The sequence below is a fragment of the Emys orbicularis genome, chromosome 21, assembly GCF_028017835.1.
Source record: "Emys orbicularis isolate rEmyOrb1 chromosome 21, rEmyOrb1.hap1, whole genome shotgun sequence".
NCBI classification, from domain to species: domain Eukaryota; kingdom Metazoa; phylum Chordata; order Testudines; family Emydidae; genus Emys; species Emys orbicularis.
In genome coordinates this window covers 2,220,504-2,234,444 of record NC_088703.1, presented here as the reverse complement: position 1 = coordinate 2,234,444, position 13,941 = coordinate 2,220,504, and the positions used below count along the sequence as shown (strand labels likewise).

The 13,941-nt window shown below is 54.4% G+C and overlaps 1 protein-coding gene across 1 annotated transcript in view; it reads left to right on the top strand.

Annotated features, from left to right (window-relative positions):
* CATSPERG (cation channel sperm associated auxiliary subunit gamma) overlaps positions 1–13,941 on the top strand; it is a 40,528-nt gene that overhangs the window by 3,834 nt on the left and 22,753 nt on the right. Inside the window, exons 4-13 of the mRNA XM_065421085.1 lie at positions 185–311; positions 1,339–1,408; positions 3,517–3,672; positions 5,084–5,255; positions 5,531–5,668; positions 6,686–6,751; positions 8,950–9,066; positions 10,538–10,588; positions 12,247–12,376; positions 13,437–13,548. Of these exons, the coding sequence (XP_065277157.1) occupies positions 185–311; positions 1,339–1,408; positions 3,517–3,672; positions 5,084–5,255; positions 5,531–5,668; positions 6,686–6,751; positions 8,950–9,066; positions 10,538–10,588; positions 12,247–12,376; positions 13,437–13,548 (1,139 nt within the window). The remainder of the gene's footprint in view (positions 1–184; positions 312–1,338; positions 1,409–3,516; positions 3,673–5,083; positions 5,256–5,530; positions 5,669–6,685; positions 6,752–8,949; positions 9,067–10,537; positions 10,589–12,246; positions 12,377–13,436; positions 13,549–13,941) is intronic.

Below are 13,941 nucleotides of genomic sequence, written 5' to 3'. Positions count from 1 at the left end.
CTGCTCTAACTTACACCAGCGGCTGGACCAGGCCTTGCGCAGCCCCAGAATATGGGTAGCCCAAAGGGTTTAAAGCCACCTTTGCCCCGTCCCTGTCCCAAGCGCAGGAGTGGAATGACTGAGAACTCATGTGAGGGTGTCCAAGCCCCGTGGGGGTATCTCTTTGTCTCTTGGGCATCGACAGGGCCTTGTGCCAGCGAAGAGGTTTGCCGGATGTGTTGGTACACGCCCATGCCAATGAAGAAGAGGAGCGTGGTGATGGAGGTCCTGGTGGAGAGCAATGGCCTGGGCTTTGAGGTGGACAGCAAGAGGTGAGGAGGGCTGGCGCTGCCCAGGGACGGCCCAGGATCCCCAGGTCTGCCTCAGTAACCTGCAAGGAGTCAGAGAGCTGCCCAAAATGGAGGGAGATGGCAGCTGCCCTCCTCCCTAAAGGGGACCTGCAGAGAGGGAAAATTGGGCTTCTGCCCTTCGACCCTCTGGGATGACTCTGATGTAATCATTTACGGCATGTCACCAGTGTGTGTAGTGCTGTACAGCTGGAATACAGACCTGAGGAGATCCATCCGTCCATCCACACACACACCCCCCGGGCATCTGTGTGACAGTTAGATAGATATCTGCAGTGGTGTGTGAGCCGTGTTGGTCCTAGGATAGATAGATATATAGATAAAGGGGGTGTATGGGGATAGATAGATAGATAGATAGATAGATAGATAGATAGATAGATAGATAGATAGATAGATAGATAGATAATGTATGGGGCTAGATGGATCTAGCTATATAAGGGGATAGATAGATGATAAAATTATTCTATCTATCTATCTATCTATCCCCATACATGGCTTTCTGTCTGTCTGTCTGTCTATCCATCCGTCCATGCTCCCTAGACATTTATACTTATCTATCCTGGACATTTATACCACACTTGACTTTAAAGACGGTTGGTGGTACACAGTTCCTGTGAGGGGGTACTCAGAACCTCCCTGGACTGGGCCCTTTGAGGAATACGTGGTGCCCTGAGTTTAGAGAGAGAATACAGCTCAGACCCCTAATACGGCAGCTGGCCAGGGGAGGGTCAGCTTTTAGCCTTGCTGCGGTGGTTCTCAGGAGCAAATGTTTGGCCTGTGGAAATCTCCAAACAGCTGGTGATATTAAGACAGGTGGTCCATGGGAAGCAGTTGGGATCTTCCCGGATGTGGGCTAGCCCTGCACCTCAAGATATGACTCCATTCAAGCACAGAAGCATTGTGGGAAACGCCCCTGGCCCGTACAACAATTTTTTAAATGAATCCGGGCAAAGATATTTTTTATAAATCAGTTTTTCTTCGCTGTTTACAGATTTTTTATGAATATTAACGGCTACATGAAGGAAACTGAGACCGGTTTACAGTCTTCCCTAGGAGAGAAGGTAAATTGTGGTAAAGGGTTTGTCTTTGCTACAAAAAAAGCGGTGTTCTTAACTCGTGTTACCGAATACGAGGTAAAACCCTAGAGAAGACAGAGTAGTTTTAACATGAGTTAGAATAACAATGCCAAACTCTTTTATGGTGCTTTTTATCTGTAGGTCTCAAACTGCTTTATCCCCATTTTAGAGATGGGAAACTGAGGCACAGAAGAGGGAACGTGACTTGCCCAAAGTCACCCAGCCGGCCAAGAGCAGAGCCAGGAATAGACTCTAGGTCTGTTAAGTGCCAGTTTAGGGCTCTAACCACTAGGCACCGTTGCTTCTCTACCAAGTCTGGTCGGAAGTCTGGGTGTTTACTCAGGCGGCTAGTCGGTGCTGATGCTCATCCTGCCACAGCTTCCCTGCTATTGGTCCCTGTGCTAGCTAGATTAAAGCTAGCCAGGGTGTGCTGCGCGAGCTACGGTCACACACCCCAACTGCGGTGTAGACGCACCATTACGCCACGTCCACACTAGCGACCTTACAGCGGCGCAGCTGTACCGCTGGAGCCGAGCCGCCGTCAGACCGCTCATGTAGCCGCTCAATCCCGACAGGAGAGAGCTCTCCCGTGGACATCATAAACCCACCCCCACGAGCGGCGGGAGCTATGTCAGCCGGAGACTCTCGGGGGGTGTTTTTTTCACACCCCTGAGTGCCCTAAGCAGTAGTGTAGACATGACCTGAGTGCCAAGGTGAGAAACAAGAAGACTTGCCCCCTGGCCTTTTCTCCTCTGCTGCCATTAGCACCTTCTGGGTCAGTGTTTCCTGAACGGTGGGTCCTGACCCACGGGTGGGTCGCGGGAAGGTTCTAGATGGGTAGAGGGCCCGGTGTGAAAGGTGACCCCAGGGTATGTGCGGGAGGTTGGAGAGCAAGTGTCAGGGATCCACCGGATCAGTGCTAGGCCCCCAGCTTCGCAACAGTCTCTAGGAGGAACCCCTTCGGCGTGCCAGACCCCCACGGGGTCCCACTCCACAGGGGAAGCCACACGGCTTCCCTGCCTCCTTGACCGAACCTTGGGGGCGCCGGTCCCCCTACTTCATCCCGTGCGCTCTGCCCAGCAAGTCCAGCTGAGAAAACCGCCTGGTAGAGAGTCGCCCACTCTGCAGAGATGAACGCACTTCACCCAGCATTTGCAGTGACACTCAAACGGCTAGGTCCGAACAGCCCAGGAAGTCCTTAGGGCAGCCAGAGAACTGACCCCATGTTCAAGCGCTGTTCTCTCTCTATCAATTCCCCGGGGAAAGCCCTGACTCCTTCCAGCAGCCGCACTTATCCTCCCGCCTCTCCAGTCCTTTGTTCTCCCGCTGGGGGATATTGCCTCGCTGCCCTGCTGAGAGATGGGAAAATCCATCTCCCTCTGTGCTGGGGGTTGCAGGCATCAATGTCCTGTGATTGGATTTGCCTGAGAAGATTTTCCATTGATATGGGGTTAGCCAAGCCTGTCCTTTTGTTAATGACCCATTCATGCTCGGACAGCCAGGCTGCATTCATACCTAGTTGGGGTTGGTCCTGCTTTGAGCAGGGGGTTGGACTAGATACCTCCTGAGGTCTCTTCCAACCCTGATCTTCTATGATTCTATTCTATGATTCTATGTCTCTGAGCCTGCCCTGAGAGCAAACAGTCCTTTTCCCCCTGACTGCACAGCCATGTGAAATACGAGGGAAACTGAGGCACCCGTCGGCTTCATACAAATATTACAGAAAATTCCCACTTTGTCACAGCAAGCCCACCCTGTATTCACCCCGCAGCAGTGGTTCCTGTCCCACGGGGCTGGGCTCAGCTCCCCCGTGGGCGTTGCCACTTGGGCCACGGCCCCACGCAGGTTTGGCCTGGGCATGTTGAAGGAGCGGCTGGAGTTGCGGTGTCGGGGCAGACGGTGCTGCGGAGGGTGGTTGGTGCCCCTTCATCGGGGCGAGGAGGAGGCGGAGGTGGCAGCGAAGGAGAAGAAGGATGCTGGCGTATGATTGTGGGGGCCTCCCCCCACAAATTTGGACCCTGTGTGGGTTGCAAAACTAGCCCAAATGCAGTTGGTGGGTGACCGTGGTAGAGAGTTTGGAACTGCCGTTCTAGGTTACATCACTGGTGGAGATGATGTCACTTTACAGCCCCTCCCGTCCCATTTGGTCCACCTTCAATCAAGCCCCCGTGCTGATCCTCGGGGGATTCAAGGCTTACAAAATCATCCTGGTTTCAGACTCGGAGTTTGCGGATTTCACTGCAGTGGAGGTAAAGAGAGCCGGGAACGGGGGGGTTGGGTCGCTTCAGAAGGCAGCTGCAATGGCACCTCTCTTCCAGTTAGGGCTCGATCCCGTTCCCCTTGAAGGAGGAGGGACGTCATGGCAGCTTTACAGCGGTGGCAGGCACAGAGAGCCGAATCGGAGCCCTTGTCTGAACAGTGGTTCCTAGGATGATAATGCTGCTGTGGTGTCACGTGTCTGTGTGCATGCGCTGATTTCACATCAGGGCGGCTCAGTTTACAAGAGAGGGAAGGGGAGATAGAAGCAAGGGACAGGGAGTCAGGACTCCTGGGTTCCATTGCTGCTCCTGGAAGGGAGTTCCCTCTAGTAGAGAGCAGGAGTCAGGACTCCTGGGTTCTATTCCCAGGTCCAGCGAGGAATGTGGTATAGTAATGAGAGGTGTGTGGTGAAGCAGCAGCAGCTAGTAAAACGGCAACCTAGCCTCTGGTCCCTTACTTTTGATTTAACAACAGCAATGTAACATATATTTATTTTGCCCCTTTCATCCGGAAGCATATTACACCCTTCAATCGATATTCGCTACCAGCTCTGGTTCCGCTCTCATTCCCTTCGGCGCAAATCAGGAGATACGCCCCTGAAGTCAGTAACGTTACTCTGGCGTGCAGTTGCCATGAGGTCGAAATCTGGCCTTCTTTCTACAATGATCCCTTCCAGGGAAACACGATCATTGCATTGTCAGGGGCCAGATCCTTAGCTGGTGTCAATCAGCAGCGCTCTAGGGACCGCAGCAGTTTACTCCAGCAGAGAATTTGGCCTCAGGTTGTTTAGTGGAGAAGCTGGGCCAGATCCCAGACTCGGATCTGGCCTCCTCTGGGCCCAGTCCTGCACTAATGAAATCCCTGGTGTCTTGGGTCTCCCTGCACTGTGGCTCCTTCCTTGGCTGCCCTGGGTTGCTGGCTGCAGGGGTGAAAGTCCCTGAATAGGAATCTGGACTGAATGCAACAGGAGTGTTTTGCAACAAGGGATTTACAGCGGCAAAAACCAAGTTAGCCGAAGGGAACAGTCAGAAAAATGGTGCGTGATCTCCTCCCTCAAAAGATTACAGAGCTGGGTAGAGAGAGGGGCAGTTAAACAAGACCTAGCCAGTGGGACAGCTAGAGAAGTCTGGTCAGCCCAAGAATCGTGGGCCAGACCCAGGCGGGGTCCCCAGGGAGAGTCTGTGCCTTGTGAATTTATTTACAGCAGTGCAAAGTGAGCGTGAAACGCTGCCTTTCGGACCTGGGAATGCCCGCTTGGCACTGCTGTCCATGACAAGGCTTGGGGAGACGGAGGAGCAGGCCCTGGGAGCTTTACCGCTAACTGAAATGGGAGCAGGATCGGCTCCTAGCTGAGATCAGGATCGGGCCCGCTGCCCCTCATTTGTCCTCTCTGTGTTTCAGGTGGGGATCGACAGCTGCTGGATCGGGTCCCTGAACTGCCCCCTGAACGTATTCTCCTCCTCCATTGTCGATGCCATTGCTACAGAAAGCGTGCTCATCCTCCGCCAGAACCAGCTGGTCTATTACTTCACTGGGAACTATTCGGTCCTTTCTCTTCGTGTGCCGGGATCCAGTAAGAGACGCCGGAGACGGCCAAGACCCATCAGCTTCCCCACCCAGAGAAGGAGGTCTAGTGATTAGGGAACCAGCCTGGGAGGTGGGAAAGTTTCATTCCCTGCTCTGTCACAGGGTTCTTCTGTTACCTTGGGTGTCACTTAGCTTCTCGGGACCTTAGTTCCCCGTCTGCAACACAGGAATGATAGCGCAGGGGTACCTTGAGGCTCAGTGCATCAAGGACTGGGTGATGGGGCCATATGACCTAAGACAGAGTCTCTCTCTTCTCTCTAGGCCTCTGGACCCGTGTGCTGAACAACATCTGCGTGTCACGGTTAAACCCTGTGCACTTCCCCCACAACGGCTCCGAGTACGTGATTGCTCTTGGAGCGGGCGTGCAAGAAGGGGAATTCTTCCTTGGCACCATTCGCGGTATGACGTGCGGGCCAGATCATTCGCCCCGGGAGTGGTGCTGGTTCACACCAGCTGAGGACCTGACTCTGTGTCCCACGAACTGACAGCCGCCCCTTAGGAGTGTTTATTGCTCCGTCCTCTTTGCACGGGCAGCAGCTGGTGAAGGGAGTGGACTGATAGCCGGGGGAGAGGAGCCCGTCCTGCATACAAATAATTGGCAGCTGTTAAAGTTTTGCAACTTGCATTGCCTGAAGGGCCACCTCTGTTATTACTATTGTGTGTATCAGGCCCCTCATTGGGCCAGGTGCTGCACAGACCACATCGGAGATCCGGGCCCCCGTCGTGCTGGGGGCTCACAGACCACAACCGAGATCAGGGGTCCTTTGTGCCGGGTGCTGCCCAGACACACACTGAGAGACAAGGCAGACATGGAAGGGACTATTATCCCCACGTTATAGGTGGGGAACTGAGGCCCTGGTAGATGCAGTGACTAGCCCAGGGTCAGATCTCCTGAGTCCCTGCCTGAACCAGGAGACCGCTAAAGTGCTGAGTAATTGATAGGTACAAGCCAACTGCACGCTAAGGGCGTAGCCACAGGTGGGTCTGGGTGGGCCGTGGCCCGCCCACTTAGTATCCAGGCCCACCCCCCAGCCCCGGCTCTGCTCTGGCCCAAGCACTTACCCCACTCCGTCTATCTGCCCGGCGCTCCAACCGGGGAGCAGGGTCGGGGCACGGGGCTTGCTCCACCTGCCTGGCGCTCCTGCCGGGGCTGGGTGGGTGGAGCGGGGCAAGACTCCGCACCCTGGCTAGAATGCCAGGCAGGTTGGCGGAGCGGGGCATCCAAAGCCGGCTGCAGGGGGTGCGGGGAGGTGGGCCCCCCATTCCTCCTGCCCTCCCAGCCCCCTGTAATTGCTCATCCACCCAAAGTCAGGGCCCACCCAAATATCCCAGGCTGGCTACGCCACTGCTGCACACATGTGTTGGGGGCCACTGGCCCGACTGGCTGAAACCCTGCAGCTCTTTTCTCCCCTCCAGATGGAGTCGTTCAGTTTCCCGAATCACACGCCAGGGGGAGGAAGACAGTGTGCGAACATTTGAAGAGTACGTGCCTTTTGGGTCCTTGTGTTCCTCAGGGTCCCTACTTAACAGATCCCCAGCTGGTATTAATGGGAGTCGCCCCACTGGACTCAGTGGGGCCAGATCCTCATCTGATATAAATTGGCTATAGTGCCATTGAAATAGGCATAGGCTTAGCACTGTTCTGAGTTACACCGGCTGAGGTTCTGGCCCAACGTTTACATGGTGCTATGCAGGAGCCTCACAAAATTATAACATTTGGGTCTAGTGGTTGGAGCGGGGGGGCTGGAAGTCAGGACACCTGGGTTCTGTTCCCAACTCTGGAAAGAGAGTGGGGCCTAGTGGTTGGAGCAGGGGGCTGGACATCAGGACACCTGGGTTCTGTTCCCAACTCTGGAAAGAGAGTGGGGCCTAGTGGTTGGAGCAGGGGGCTGGACATCAGGACACCTGGGTTCTGTTCCCAACTCTGGAAAGAGAGTGGGGCCTAGTGGTTGGAGCGGGGGGGCTGGAAGTCAGGACACCTGGGTTCTGTTCCCAACTCTGGAAAGAGAGTGGGGCCTAGTGGTTGGAGCGGGGGGGCTGGAAGTCAGGACACCTGGGTTCTGTTCCCAACTCTGGAAAGAGAGTGGGGCCTAGTGGTTGGAGCGGGGGGGCTGGAAGTCAGGACACCTGGGTTCTGTTCCCAACTCTGGAAAGAGAGTGGGGCCTAGTGGTTGGAGCAGGGGGCTGGACATCAGGACACCTGGGTTCTGTTCCCAACTCTGGAAAGGGAGTGGGGCCTAGTGGTTGGAGAGGGGGGGCTGGAAGTCAGGACACCTGGGTTCTGTTCCCAACTCTGGAAAGGGAGTGGGGCCTAGTGGTTGGAGCGGGGGGGCTGGAAGTCAGGACACCTGGGTTCTGTTCCCAACTCTGGAAAGAGAGTGGGGCCTAGTGGTTGGAGCAGGGGGCTGGACATCAGGACACCTGGGTTCTGTTCCCAACTCTGGAAAGGAAGTGGGGCCTAGTGGTTGGAGCGGGGGGGCTGGAAGTCAGGACACCTGGGTTCTGTTCCCAACTCTGGAAAGGGAGTGGGGCCTAGTGGTTGGAGCAGGGGGGCTGGAAGTCAGGACACCTGGGTTCTGTTCCCAACTCTGGAAAGGGAGTGGGGTCTAGTGGTTGGAGCAGGCGGAGCTGGAAGGCCGTCAGGACTCCTGTGTCCATTCTCAGCCCTGCCATTGACTGGCTGTTCGACCTTGGGGTAGAGAGCCTGGCTGTTAAGGTCTGGGGCTCCCGTTGTGTTGGGATTCATTGTGGGAGGGGGAGTCTGTTACAGAGAAAAGGCTCGGCCGTGAATCCCCAAACAAATCCATGAACGAAGGCCCCAGCTCCCAGCTGCAGGAGTAAAAAATTATTTAAACTACAAAATGTGAGCCGGCTTATCAGCTGCTGCCGCCTCCCTGAATCAGAAGTGCACAGGACTGCAAGGGGCCTCCTGCCATGTCACCCCAGTCAGACACCAATCAAGCTCCATCCTCCAGCCAGTTAGGTTCTTTGCCCCTCACTGCTCCTGTCTGGAGGCTGTCCCCTCCTCGGAGGGCTAGACACCTTCTTCTCATCTCCAGCCTCCTGGAATATGTTCTCCCCCTCCATTTCCGATGCCACCACTATGGGAAGCAATCCAATTCTATACTGAATGGCTATGTGTGAAAAACCCACACCCCCAAGAGACCTAGTCCAGGCGACCTCTCCCCCAGTGTAGACAGTGCTAGCTCAAGGGAAGAATTCTTCCTAGCTACCACCTCTGGGGGAGGTGAATTGACTACAGTGACTGGAGAACCCCTCCCATTTTAAGTGTAGACATAGCCTCAACCTGCCGTTTGCCAGGCGAAACAAGCTCTCTCTCTCTCCTCAAGAGATCGGCTCTCCAGTCCCCTGATCATCCTCTTCTTCTGCACCGGTTCCCATTTGAATCCATCTTTCTTGAGCATGGGGGACCAGAATTGGAGCCAGTGTTCCAGATGACCTCATGTGGAACTCTGGCTCCAATTCTGGAACACTGGTACAATGGAACACTGATACAATTCTGGAACACTGGCTCCTCATCTGGAACACTGGTACAATATAGCAGTGACATGTTATACGAGGAGACTGTTGCTTATTCAAAATCATCGCCACAGAGATGTTTAGAAAAAGCCGTTTGGAAAGATTTTGCTGCCTCTCTCTTTCTCTCTCACCACTTTCAGTTTCTTGCACGATCCTCTGGGCTGTCTACATCACGGAAGAGGAGGTGATTGTGCTGCTGGTGGAAGGGAAGAAAAAGAACAGCGAGTCCGATTACTACCTCATGGCCTACGATCAAGGTCGGGCTGTCGTTCTGGACCAATACAAGCGTAAAGCCAGCTGCTGTGAATCAGCATCCTTCCATCGAAGTCCTTGGAGCGACGCTGAGGTTCACATGCTGCGAACTGGGTCCCTAAGTGGGCTGTGTTGGGGGGGGGGCAGTGGGGGCAGAATGTGTTGTCAGATCCTGCTAGCCCCAATGCTCAGCAGGGACGGGCCTCGGGAAGGAGTTAGCTCGCAGAAGGTGTTGGTTTATCTCGGGTGTGAGAGTGATGATCTAATAATTGGACCATGGAGGAGAACTGAATGGCTCTGGGGCTGCCTTTTCCCGCCTAGATGATTGGTTCAAGTCCAACCCAGGTCAGTAGCAAATGAAAATGATTACTGGCTACCAGCCAGTCCAGCCCCTGGTGAGTAACTGTTCCTATCGCTGCAAACTGCCCCAGCCGCAGCAGAGAGGCCAAGGACGGAATGGTGACAGGGACTGAACTGCCCACTAGAAGTCATCTTTCTAGGTCAGGACTAAGAGTGTGTCTACACTGCCATCCGGGGTGCGACTGCCGCTTGGGTAGACATACCTGCGCTAGCTTAACCCATGCTAGCATGGCTAAAAATAGCAGTATAAATGTGGAGGCACACTTCCCCATGTGATCTTGGGCGAGTCACTTAGCTGCTCCGTGACTCAGTTTCCCCATCTGCGCAATGGACATAATAGTACTGCCCTACCTCCCAGGGTGTTGTGGAGCTAAACCAGAGGTGGGCAAACTACGGCCCGCGGGCCACATCCGGCCCACGGGACTGTCCTGCCCGGCCCCTGAGCTCCCAGCCGGGGAGGCTAGCTCCCAGCCCCTCCCCTGCTGTTCCCCCTCCCCCGCAGCCTCAGCTTGCCGTGCGGGCAGTGCTCTGGGCAGCGCAGCGGCGTGGCTGCCAGTCCTGCCGCTATGAGCGGCATGGTAAAGGTGCGGGGAGCGGGGGGGTTGGATAAGGGGCAGGGACTCCTGGGGGACAGTCAGGGGACAGGGAACATGGGGCGGTTGGATGGGGGTGGGGCCCCGGGGGGGCGGTTAGGGGCAGGGGGTCCTGGGAGGGGGCGGTCAGGAGACGGGGAGCGGGGGGGTTGGATGGGGGTGGGGTCCCGGGGGGGGCGGTCGGGGCGTGGGGTCCCAGTAGGGGGTGGTCAGGGGACAGGGAGCAGGGGGGGTTGGATGGGTCAGGGGTTCTGAGGGGGGCAGTCAGGGGGTGGAAAGTGGGAGGGGGTGGGGGCCAGGCTGTTTGGGGAGGCACAGCCTTCCCTACCCGGCCCTCCATACAGTTTCGCAACCCCGATGTGGCCCTCGGACCAAAAAGTTTGCCCACCCCTGAGCTAAACGCAGGAAAGATTCTGATTCTGTGGTAACGGGGGCCATGTACGTACAAAGATTTAACAAGGTGAGTTCACGTAATAAACAGACACCGCTATAACTCGTCATTCCCATGTCTGTTTGCTCGCAGTCGATGCAGCTTTCTGGATGTTGTACTCCATACCTCGCTTCATACCCAAAGGTAAGAACCCACCTTGGAACATTCTAACAGGCTTTGATGGGAGAGGCAGAGATATCCTGGCAGACGCCCTAGATTGGAATGTGCGGCCGGCTCTCCCAGTCCACCCCCCCCAAACCCAGAGCATGATTGTTCCCTGCAGGGCTCTGCCCAGCCTCTCTCTCAATGCCTCAGTGTCTCTCTCTCAGTCTAGCCGGCTTTGAAGGGGAGTGGGAGAAGATCACAGCGCACTGGGGAATTTGTGGAGCGAGACAGCAGGGGCCACATGGGGAGTTAGTGCACGGCAGGCTAGTGTGGGGTAGATTTACACTGCAAGCTGCCTGTTTGTACTGACAGGCCCTTGGTTAAAGCGCATTAAACCCCCGTGTGGATGCTCTGATTCAGAATAAAAGTGGCTTTGATTTGGATTCACTGAACTCACTTCCAAAGTGAAATTAGAGTCAGGCCTGGTCTATACTTCAAATTTCGGTCAACAGCTATGGCGCGAGATGTGAAAAAATACACTACTATTGTCCCCATAGTGTAGACGTGGCCTTACGTTAATTCAGATTAAGAGCATCCACACGGGGCTTAATGCATTTTAACTAATTCACATTAGAAGTTAATTTGGATTAACTTTCCCGATTGTCCCCGTGTAGACAAGCAGAAAAAGGTACTCTTATTCTAGAATGAGTGTCCATGGGGAAATTGACCGGAATTAGCTAGTGCAAAATAGCTACCATGTATAGACAATCCCCTCATCTCCCGCACTGATTATCCCACCTCTGCAAGCCTACTTCACCACTGCATTACTCCTGCTTTACACCACGTTGACAAAGTTCTTCTTGTGCAAACCAGGAGCAACACGGCGGTGAATCAGAGCCAACATAGCTACTAGCTCTTGGGTCACAGATCCTAGATTGTGAGCTCTCTGGGCAAGCCTTGTCTTCTCTGTTACATGACTGTGCAGCCCCTAGCGCAGTGTGGCCCTGATCTCATGGGCAGTTCTTAGGTGCGTCTGTAACAGGAATAATGTTGCCTCTTTGACCTGAGCGTTAGCCTTGCAGAGCTCATTATGAGGAGAAATCGATGCTATGAATCACGTCTGTTCTCAGTGCAACCTTGTTTGTTTACAAAGAGTGTCCACAAAGTCTTGTTTCCCTGAGCACAGGTGAAACAGCCAGCAGCAGCTTTCCTCGCTCCCAAATCCACACATCTGCCCCTCCAGTGGGCTCTGTGCCCAATAATCAGTGTCTCTCTGCTTCCTCCTAATGTTCATGCCCACAAGTGCTTTGCTCAGTTTTCTCCTCCAACACACAGACTGCAAACTAATCTCCTAGCCCCCTGCCTTGGCAGCCAGGTAACCCCCGCCTCTGACCTGCCCTGTGGCTTGGGCAGTCCCTCCTCATTTGTAGCTCTCTGTTACTTAAAGAGACTCAACTGCTGCTTCCATTGGGTCTGAAAGACTGCTTGGCTCCCCTGTTAGCTTTAATGAGGCCCAGGATTGTCTTTAGATCAAAGCCTTACCCCATGCCAGCCATTACCATCTTTCAGCGTAACAATACCCCGAAAATCTCCTTGCAGCCTGATCCTTTTCTTTTGCTGCTCTTCTCTGAACTCCGACCTCGCGGCTCCTACAGAAGACCCACTCTGACCAGGTTTCTCCCACTTCTCCTTTGCAGACACTGACAAAGGGTTTGTGATGTTGCTGGGACTGGAAGAATACACGGATTCCCCACTGATCCCAAGGGGGCTGTCCTATAACCCATTCAGCACAATCTTCTACATCTGGGGCAATGTTATTTTACAAAGGTGAGAACAAAGTCTGTATCGAACTCTGGTTTTCGGGGAGGCAATTGATGAGTTGGTTCGACACTTTGCTCGTTTACCAAGCATGATTTTAACGGATTTAACAGATTCCTTCAGTTCTATCAGTCGGCCTTTCTCCTGGGCTCATTCAGTCTGCCTGCCTTTCATTCCTTTTCCCATTTACATTCGTCATTATAGGTTATTGTGACGTCTTCCGAACCCAACTCACTTTTTCGAGTTGAACTCACAACTCGGGTACATTTATAGGCCCAGTTATTACAATCGGCACCATTCACATGCATTAGGGAGTAGGTGCACATGGACCCAGCTGCAGGACTGGGGCGTTAGGTGCAGCCTCAGAATCACAGCTCGCCCCAGCAATCGAGTGCCATGCTCGGGCCCTTCAGATGAGACGTTTTAAAAACCAAGGCTGAGATTTTCAAGAGATGAGTGATTGCAGGGGCCCAGCCGGAGGCACCGTAAAGAGGTCTGATTTTTAGAAAGTGACAAACCCTCTCTCCCCCGCGTTTGCTTTGGAAATCAGCCCCAAAACTGGGGCACTCAAAATCACTATGTCAAAGAATCGTGACCCAAAGCTCTGGACCCGATTCTGATCTCAATCGCATCGGTCCGCGAGATCCCTCCAGATTTGCACAGCACCCCGAGGATGAAATTCACCCACCGTGCAGAGAGTCAGCACAAAGTATGCGCCACACTTCCAATACAGCTGAAATGGAACTCATGTCCTACCCAAGGCGTTTGCCGGCTCAGGGGGTGGGGTTCACCCTGCGGCGCATTGGCAGAGCTGTGTGGGGAACTACACGACCATTGCAAAACAATCAGCTAATTGTGAAGGTTCCAGATGTGGCGTTACAGCCAATACAAATGTAACAGATCAAGGGACAGACCAGAGGGGCCACTGTCTGCTAGGAGAGCCAGACCCAGAGGCAGTGCCAAATGTAAAGGTTTTACTACCAGGCTTTTCATCCTCAGGGAGAGAATGAAAGGGGAACGAAAGCAATGGAGTGTAATGTTTCCCGCTTCCCTTGTGCTTTCCTTGCAGCTACGACCTGGTTAATTACATTCACCTCTCCGGCTTCCCCCAACAATCCCCCATCAGCTACTTCATTCTGTCGTATGTAGGGGAATTCGTGTGTGTGACAGACTCGGAGGAGGTACGGTGGCGTGAGTGGGTGCATCAGGCGGGCGCATCGTTTGACTGGCTGCAGCGTGGCCTAAGGGATAGCACCCTGCCCTGGGGTCTATTCCTGGCTCTGCCTCTAGTTAAGCTGGGTGACCTGGGGTGAATCATGTCACCTCTTTGTGTCCTAGGGTATACATGGCAACTAGACCCCTGCAGCTGGCCCGGGCCAGCTGATTTGGGGTCTCGGGCTGGTCCGCGGCTGTGTAGATGTCTGGGCTCAGGCTGGAGCCAGCTCTGTAGAACCCTGTGAGGTGGGAGGGTCCCAGAGCCCGAGCCCAGACGTCTACACTGCAATGTGTACAGGGTACGCACAGTGTACACTGCACGGGCAGTGTACGCTGCCCGTGTGCCTGAGTCAGCTGGC